Here is a 9,458-nt window from a genome sequence, read left to right as displayed (position 1 = left end):
TGGCATGTTATAATAAAACTGGGAAATTCCCTTCTGGTATCTCTGATGGCTTCAAGGGGTTCTAAACAATAGATTTGAAAAAAATCTCACAAGTGCCCCCTGATTACACAACAGGATTAAGCTACACAGAAAGACCGCAGTGGAATAGCTTTTTGTCTTAAAGATTTCTTAAACAGGCTTGTTTTACCCATGGAAAGATTTCAAAAACCACGATGATTCATGATAACCAAGAATTTTTTGGTTGTTGTTGTTGGAGGGGGTGATTTTTTATAGCTTTATTGAGGTAAAATAGATATCCGTTAAATTGCACATATTTATAGTAAACAATTTGATGAGTTATGACATGTATACACCTATGAAGCTATCACCATAATCAAGATTATGAACATGTCCATCATAATTTTTGCAGATAACAGTAATGTAAAATTTTCGTGATCATCATATCCCCAGGAACATCTGGCACTAGTAGGCCATATCTATGGTCTACTGAGTGAATACATTTTCTCTAATTTGTTGTCACTGAACATCTTTTGAACAATAGTGTACCAGAAGAACAAAGAGTTGGACAGAATCCAGGCTTTTAATTTTCAGCATTTTTGAAGAGCATCTGAATAGCCTTTGAATATAAAAATCAACAGGTGGAGACCCTTGACAGGCCTATGGTGGCTTAGCAGTCCCACAAAGCCTCAAGTAGTTCTAGCCCTACCATTTTTAGAGAAAAAGCAGTGGATAAGCCTATTCCTCTACCCTGTGTGTTGGCTTGAACCTTATTTTTTTTTTCAGCTTTATCATTTTATAGACCATTTATGAACCAATAGCGCACAAGTTTTGTTTGAAAAGATGGGTCAAAATATGGGAATGACACATTATAAGCCAACTCCTCTGAGTTTTGGTTTTTCTCATGTATCGTTCCACCTTGTCAGAGACAGCTGTAAAAGAAAACAAAAAGAAGCAAGGTTCCTGAGATGTCCACGTTCTCAAATGAAATAGACTGCGCAGACAGCTGATAATCAGTATGGCTTTGGCTCAGTGTTTCTGAAAGGAAGCGTAGCTGCTTTTTGTCCTGCCTAGTGACATCCTATTTGCTTTCGTTGCTGGTTCGGATGAGGTCTGGTAAGCTTTTTTCTGGGACTCTCCTCATAGTTCTTTCCTGTACTCCGCTGTGTTCAGCCCCGTTCTGGAAACAACAGTTTTTAAGAACGCAGTATTTAACTTCGGGGTTGCAGTTGCCTCCCTCTGCCAACACCCATCTTCACCCCTCCCCGCGCAGCCCCACATCCCCTCCACCGCTGAGACTGGTCACCCTCAGAACCGTGGCCTTGAGGTCTCTAAGCTTCCCTTCTTTGCCTCAGGTCCCAAGACGCCAGTCCGGGCTTAACTTTAGGAGTTGGGAGGCAGCTTGCCTAATCAGTCACGCTTCAGCTGGGGACTGCTTCTACCTGCTCATCTTCTCCTTGGATTCAAGGAAGACTCGAGTGGATTTGGCACATCCCCTAATCTGGGCCTGCCACTAGCAGGCCGGGGGCTGACGTGGGCCCGAGGGAGCCCAGGACCAGGCAGGCCATTTCCACCTGCGTAATAACAGGCTTGGGAGTAGCGAGGCGGTGGCGGCGGCGGCGGCGGCGGCTGGAGTAGGAGGAGGAGCGCAAGCAGCGGCCGCGGCGGGGCCGGGAGGAAGAGGAGGGGGAGGAGGAGGAGCTGAAGCGGGGAGAGCGGCAGCCAGCGGCTCCGCCGGAGTTGCAGCAGCAGCGGCGGCGGCGGCGGCGCTGACACCGCAGCCTCCCCGAGCCCCGAGTCCAGGCGGGGGCAGCAGCAGGGAGCGCCCGGCCGCCCCAGGCACCGCACCTCGGCCCCGCCACACCGCCGTCGCCGCGCCGGGGGCACCGCCAGCCATGGCCGCGCCGCCCGATCCCCAAGACGAGCTGCTGCCGCTGGCAGGCTCCGGGTCCCAGTGGTTCGGGGACCGGGGGGAGGGGGAGAACGAAGCCGTGACGCCGACAGGGGCCAAGCCGGCGCCGCAGGCGGGGGAGCCCGGCCGGGGGTTGGGCGCTGGGGCCGGGGACGCGGCGCCGCGGGAACTGGACTCGGGCCCCGCCCGGCCGCCGCCCGTTGCCATGGAAACTGCATCCACAGGTAAGGCGGGCGACGGGCGCCACTGCCCCGCAAATGGCGTCGGGGACCCGGGTCCCCCAGCCGGTCCCCTGCTCCGCAGCTCGGCTCTGCACCTCGCTTGCGCTCTCTACCTGGAGCACCAACCTCAGCCCTGCTTCGTCGCCACGGGCGACTGAATATTGGCGGACTGTAGAAAACAGGAATTCTTTTTTCTTCCAAATGCTCCGAAGAAGTCAAAATACTATTAATTCTTTTTATGTCGTTATCATTGTTATCTGGGCTTTAAAAATTGTCCTCAGGGGCAAACGGCAGCATCCTGGCTGCCGGCGCGCCCGCGTACAAGTTTCTTCCTTCCGCCAAGGGGTTGGGGGCCGGAGGGCCCGCCCGGCCAGTTGCGATGATTTTCTGGGGCGTGTTTGCGCTCCGCGTGCGCGCGGGCTCCCGGGGACGCTGACAACAAAGCGACGGGCAGGCCGGCTGCCGCTACACCGGGCTCGGTCCCGGGCAGGGATGTGGCTTAAGTCTTCCTTACCCCTTCCCTCCACACATCGCCACACCCTACTCCCTCCCAGTCCCCTCTCCCGGCCTCCACCTCCTCCTCCTCCTCGCCCCAGAAAACAGAAACCCCAAGGTGTATGAGTCTCTTTCTGGAGGGGCAGCGTTGCTAGAGGGTTGGGAGTTGTGGCTGCCCCCGCCCACAACGTTTCCTTCCTAACTGCCCAGATGCCCCCATCTTGCAGGAAGCATTATTGAAACTTGGAACCCCTAAGAGCGGCCGGCCTGGCTGCGGTGTGAGAGGGCTTGAGTGGTGGTGGTGAGTGGACGAGGTACAGTTTACAGGCAGTATGGACGGCCCGGGCATTTGGAAATTGCCCTGGGCTCGGCCCCCCTCAGCCTGACTCCCCCTTTCGAGAACCGGAGCGCTTGGGTGCCCAGCTGGGACCAGGCCCTTGGGGCATCCCGGCCAAAGGATGCGGGAGGCGAGCTTTGAGTAAGGGCTGCCGGCCTGGGCAGCCCTGTGTTTCCAGGCAGGAGGTTCGAGAGGGGCCGTGTTGTGTTGTTTTCTGAAAAAGCTTTGTTGTAGGGGAATGGGAGTTGTGTAGATTTGGACACGTAGCCCTTGAGGATCTGGGGTGATGGGTGCTTCCGGAGGAAGGAAAGGGGGTGGGATTGGCCTGCGTGCTTTTGGCAGCCGATTTAGGGGAACCCCTTTCTGAAGCCAGCAGCTCTCGTAAGGGTCAGGTGGAGTGCATTAGGTAGTCTTAACTCTGATCTAGTTAGTATAGAGATTTGAGCTGAGGAAAGGAGGTTTGGGGAATGCGTTAACTAAAACATAAACATTCTGATGGAAAGAGAAAAAATGGGGACCATAATCAGAAAAAAAAAAAAAAAGAAAAGGAAGAAAATAAAACTATTTGTCTTATATTGATTGTTAACTCAGGCTGTGGGGGTGGGAAAGATTTAAGACTAGGAAAGACTGCCTCGCCTCTCTCAACTTCTTCATCTAAATGAAAAGAAAACAAAACTCTTTATAATTGCAAAGGAAGGTAGAAAAAGATAATAGACAAAGGGAGGCACCTTTTTTTTTTTTGTTGGTTTACCATTATCATTCTTGTAACTCATAGTTCAGAACCTTTATCCACTGTCATCAAGGTTAATTATTTCTTTTTAAATATTGCCCACCTCCCGTTAGTGTCACCAAAGTTAGGGGAACCGGGGAAAGGAAGCTAAGTGCCCTGTGTTCAGTAACTTACTATACACTAGAATGAGTTGCTATATATATGCTTAGGAGAACTCCTGTCACAAAGCAGGCATTTGTAATATTTAACATTATTATTATAGAAATTTAGAGAAATATTTTGCTTTGTTGAATGTGTTGGGGGTTTCCTATCCTAGACCATAAATACACTAATAAAATAGAACATGATGATTCTAAGTTTGGATGGGAGGAGAATGAAAGGAGGGAAAAGGAGTACATACTTTGCATATTTACATAGAAAATTTTTAGTTTATTATCACTGCTTGAAGGAATGTCTCATATAGTTGTTGATTGTTTAATGTTTTAAATCTTTATGTTTCATATTTCCTATACTGGAGAGACTACTATAGGAGACCTAGATGCTAGAAATGATATCTAAATAAACAACTAGGTCGTGAAAAATACAAACAAAATCTGGGCCAGCTTCCTTGTCTGTTATTATGACAGTTTTAACCGATAAGCAAAGTCAGTAAGTACATCTTTAACTTTATCAGAGACAAAATCTAGAAGAAGCCTATTACACTGATTTACTTTTTTAAAAGAATGGTGCTCTTTGGGACTCAAACTAAGAAGTAACTTAGACTTTGATTGAGCATGAGGCACTGTAAACAGATTTTGTTTCTTTTACAGATAGAATTATAAAGTGTAAGACAGATACTGATATTTTAAAAGCTTTTTTTTTTTCTGAAAAACACCACTAATCATGCCATCTGGACAGAAATTCTGTTATTTATTTTTATACATTGATGGTAATTAAAGTTCCTAAAGAAACATTTCCAAAAATATTTCTTAGTAATGTCCTGCAATGAATGTGTTTAAACATCACTAAAACTGCACTGTAGTTTCTAGTATTCTCATTGCTTCCGTCCCTTTTGTGGATTGGACATGTTCTTAAAAAAAGTAATTCTTTTAAAGCTACAACTTTTCATGTCTAAAATTGATAATGGGCATGCAACATGATGTCTGTTGCCAAGGGAACATTTAATACACCGTGTGTAGGCTACAACATGTTAGAGTTGTTAAATCATGAATCAGTGCCATCATCTAATAACTTTATACAAAGGATGGTGAGAGCAGCTGTTTTGTTTTTTCATGATCAGTTATTTTATTCCTGGAAACCATTCAAAAGGAGCATACAATAACACAAGGATAGAAGAATGGCCCTTTGTTTAAAGGAAGAATTTAAAATAGAACATTTGAGCAAAATGCAGTGGTAAGAAGTTAACTCATGGTTGCTTTGGAAATTAACTCATTGACCGCTTCATGCATGCAAGGCAAAATGAAGAACAGAATGGAGAGTGGTCCAGATAAATAAATATGATTTCCTTCTGTAATATTGACTTATAGATAATTTGACTTAAATTACTAGATGATTGGAGAGGGAGAGAAGAGAGAAAGATTTTTACTTTACTTGGATCACAGTGCTCATAAATTTACATTTTTCAAATGCTCAATGTGATACTCTATGGGAAAAACTATAAATTGTCTATCATGATTTAAATAACTTCAGAGTTTTTATATATCCTGTGTTCTGTTTAATATAGTAAATTATACCATATACATTACTGATCATCTTCTAAAATTCACATGGAGGCTGGATTGACTGTCTTAACCTGTGGGTGTGTTTGATAGATGTGTGTACATTTTTTATTTGGAGTTATTCCCAGTAATCCCCTTCAGAAGGTGTAAATTTCAGTTTTCTGTTTTCTTTCATCTTTTGAGAAAGCTACAGTTCTGTTGAAATGAGCAGAAACACTGCACATGCTTTTACAATATTTTACAGAACATGTAAGAAGAATAAAAGAATTTATTTTTCAGTTTTTATTAGCATTCTGGTTCAAATAAAAGAGTTTCTAATGTAATTTATTTCTCTGGACATAGTCTCTGGTTATAATCAATATTTCTGCTAGAAAGTATGTACATGTCCTTTCATATAGGGAATTCAAATCAGGTTACATTAAAATTTACAAACACTTACATACCCTAAAAATACATTGATTATAAATTTTATCAAGGCGGGGTGCCTGGGTGGCTCAGTGGGTTAAGCGTCAGACTTTGGCTCAGGTCATGATCTCACAGTTAATGGGTTTGGCCCTGTGTTGGACTCTGTGCTGACAGCTCAGAGCCTGAAGCCTGTTTTGGATTCTGTGTCTCCCTCGCTCTGCCATCCCCCGCTTGTGCTCTGTTTCTCTCTGTCTCTCAAAAATAAATAAATGTTAAAAAAAAGAATATTATGATAAATTTTATCAAGGCTTCCAGCATAACTTCCTCTTCATGAGCTCACTGTTCTGGAAACCCATCCTGGTCATTGCCCCTCAAATCTTCCATAGGCCTTCTTGCCATCTTTTTTCTAGGGTTCATCTACTTCTTATTCTGATTCTAGTGTTCATCTACTTCTGATTCTGCAGGCGAGTTTTGTATTATTTTGCTCGTTATACTGTATCCTGAGTAGGATACAGATCACAAAAAGTTTTTATTATCTGCAAAGTGAGAAACCATTGCGGTTCAATTCAATTTAGTAAACATTCATTGAATGCCTACTTTTTTAAGTATCGTGGTTTCCTAGAATATGTACATCTTTCTGTGTCACATTAATATTTAGTTTAATGAAACAATTCCTTTGGTGTCATTTCTCATTTTCCTTATTCCCAAGTCATTGCTGGAAGCTTGTCTAGAAGAGATTATGATCATCTACCCACATGGGCACAAGGGCATGAATTAGTTTTCCAAGGTCAACACAGGATCAATAAACATGAGCATGACTTGCTCAGACCACACAGCTGTGGGAAAACAAAACCTATGTATCTTTGTGTCAATCTATGGGATTGAGGTCAAGAGAAGGGAAGGTTTTATTTATTTTCTTACTATGGGAGACTTTAAAGCATATTAGTAAAGTAATATGTGAGACACCTGGGTGGCTCAGTCGATTGAGCCATGATTTTGGCTCAGGTTATGATCCCACAGTTCATGAGTTTGAGCCCTGTGTCAGGCTCTGTGCTGGCAGCATGGAGCCTACCTGGGATTCTCTGTCTCCCTCTCTCTCTGCCCCTCATTCGCTCTTGCTCTCACTCTCTTTCTCTCAAATATAAATATATAAATAAACATTAAAAAATAAAGTGATACAAATAATTCAGTAGGGATGGAAAGATGGATAAAGTAGGAGAGAGAGTGCATTTCTTGCAACTGAGTAGGTGAGGGGAAATGGATCCAACGCATAGTGGAGGGTTGACGGTAGATGGACTTTAGGACAGTTTGTGGATATAACTGGAGGAAAGACAGAGGAGGGGGGCACAGGTACAGGGATGGGTCTGAGAACAGGTTGGGGTTCTCTTCCAACTGCTTCTATTTTTGATGAAATAGGAAGCAAGGTCAAGAGCACATGAAGGCAGGAGTGGAGCTGGAAGTTTGAGGGGAGGGGAGAAAGTATGAAATGGTGTAAAATAGCAGAGTGAAAGGACTAGGGGAAGCTGAGAATTCTGAGAAGCCCTCAGGCTCACTTGGAATTTGTGGTCATGAGCTTGATGTGAGACTAGTTATCATACATGTTATCTTTTTTTTTTTTTTTTTCCAGCCATGTCCAGCTGTCTGGGCATTGGTTTGGATTAGGTGGATGGTTGAACTGGTTTTGATTTTGAGAAAAAGAGAGGGTCCATGGAGGAGGTGAGCTGTGTATAAGGCAGTGAGGATACTGATGGGTTATGGAATCCGGGGAGAAAGGAAGGAAGACAAGAGGGGGATGACGCACAGTGAGAAGATGATATAAATGGGTTGCATGTGCTGGCAGGGCAGAAGAACAGATGGGCCAGGGTTTCCCGAGTGAGGGAGCTGAAAGGATAAGAGGTGGTGCTTCCAGAGTGGGGTTGGAGACAGATTAAGGAGGGGGCACAGTTATTGAGGGGAGTAGGAGACTGAGCGGGAGTGGAAGACAAGGTCATTGGAGGAGTGGGGTCCAGAAGAACGGCAAGGGCAGGAGTGAAATCGTCATCTGTATGATTACTCAAATCACAAGGAACCATGGCAGAGATTGGAGAAGGACGGTGAACTCAGTGCTGATATCTTTAGGAAAGGTCATAGTGGCCTCAGCTTCAGTGCTAGGGGTTTTTAGAGGAGAAGGAAGAGCAGTGTCCTATAAAATTATAAATGTAGGGGCGCCTGGGTGGCTCAGTCGGTTAAGCGTCCGACTTCAGCTCAGGTCACGATCTCGCGGTCCATGAGTTCGAGCCCCGCGTCGGGCTCTGGGCTGATGGCTCAGAGCCTGGAGCCTGTTTCCGATTCTGTGTCTCCCTCTCTCTCTGCCCCTCCCCCGTTCATGCTCTGTCTCTCTCTGTCCTAAAAATAAATAAACGTTGAAAAAAAAATTTAAAAAAAATTATAAATGTAAAGTCCTTATTGTAGGTTCTGCAAACTCTACTTAATATGTACAGAACGTAGGAGATGCAACTTAAAATGGTTCATGGTGGGGGATGGGAACTTTGAGGGTTGTAATTAACTAAATATGAGCTAGTGGTATGGTGAAATTACTAAAATCTCTTATGTAATTTTAGATCGTATTAATAGAAAGTCTTGGGTACACATTATATGACGTACTAATTCCTCTAGATTCTGCTCTAGGCAGATTTGGAGTCCTGTACTAAACAAATGGATACTATGCTTTGAGAGACATTAATGGATTATAGAATAGTGATAGAAGGGTGACCAGATTGTGAGGCTTCTAGAAAAAATGCCACTTGAGAAACAGAAGAAATTAGTAATTTTTAGCCATAATAAAGGAGGAATTAAAGGAGATCTGAATATTAAATTCAAATACTGGAAACAATCTTATGAAGCAGAGGTGTGACCCAGGTGGTTTCACAGGGCAGAATTGGAATGGTGGGAAAATTAGAGAAGCAGATTTTTACTTAGTGAAGGAGAAAGTTCTAATAATTAGAACTACTTGGAAAAGAGATAGATTGCCCATCAGTTACTGATATTCAAGCAAAAGTGAGGTTGTTGTTTATTGGGCGAAACTCTGAAAGGAAGGTATTAGGCTATACCAAGAACTTTATACCTTCCTAAAAGAAAACAATGTGCCTAACTTTACATTGTGGTTTTTAACAGGAACATATTTCTCAAAAGCAAACAGCATGCTAATGAAACCAGAAACAGAGTCCATCTCAAAAACCATGGTTAACTCCAAATTACCAAAAGTTCACTCTCCACAAAATTGTGGCCTTCTTGCAACTCTGTTGTTCTCCATTGTCCAGAAAAACTCCAGGGATGCCTGCGTGGCTCAGTTGGTTAAGTGCCAGACTTCAGCTCAGGTCATGATCTCATGGTTTGTGGGTTCGAGCCCCACATCGGGCTCTGTGTTGACAGCTCAGAGCCTGGAGCCTGCTTCAAATTCTGTGTCTCCCTCTCTCTCTGCTCCCCTCCCTCACTCACTCTGTATCTAGAGTCTCTCTCTCTCTCTCTCTCTCTCTCTCTCTCTCAAAAATAAATAAACATTAAAAAATTTTTTAAAAAGGAAAAACTTCATATTATAACATACTTGCTTAAGAACTACACACACACACACACACACACACACACACACACACACACACACACA

The 9,458-nt window shown here is 44.1% G+C and overlaps 1 protein-coding gene across 1 annotated transcript in view; it reads left to right on the top strand.

Moving 5' to 3' along the window:
* The first annotated feature begins 1,747 nt into the window (after window positions 1-1,747).
* The window catches only part of RTN1 (reticulon 1), a 230,657-nt gene continuing 222,946 nt past the window's right edge, over window positions 1,748-9,458 (top strand). Inside the window, exon 1 of the mRNA XM_040477303.1 lies at window positions 1,748-2,133. Within this exon, the coding sequence (XP_040333237.1) occupies window positions 1,893-2,133 (241 nt within the window). The 5' untranslated portion in view covers window positions 1,748-1,892. The remainder of the gene's footprint in view (window positions 2,134-9,458) is intronic.

This window comes from Herpailurus yagouaroundi, unplaced genomic scaffold (assembly GCF_014898765.1).
Source record: "Herpailurus yagouaroundi ecotype Mexico unplaced genomic scaffold, PumYag 141, whole genome shotgun sequence".
Classification (NCBI taxonomy): Eukaryota; Metazoa; Chordata; class Mammalia; order Carnivora; family Felidae; genus Herpailurus; species Herpailurus yagouaroundi.
Note: the sequence above shows the minus strand (reverse complement) of the source record. Positions and strands in the feature narration are given on the sequence as shown.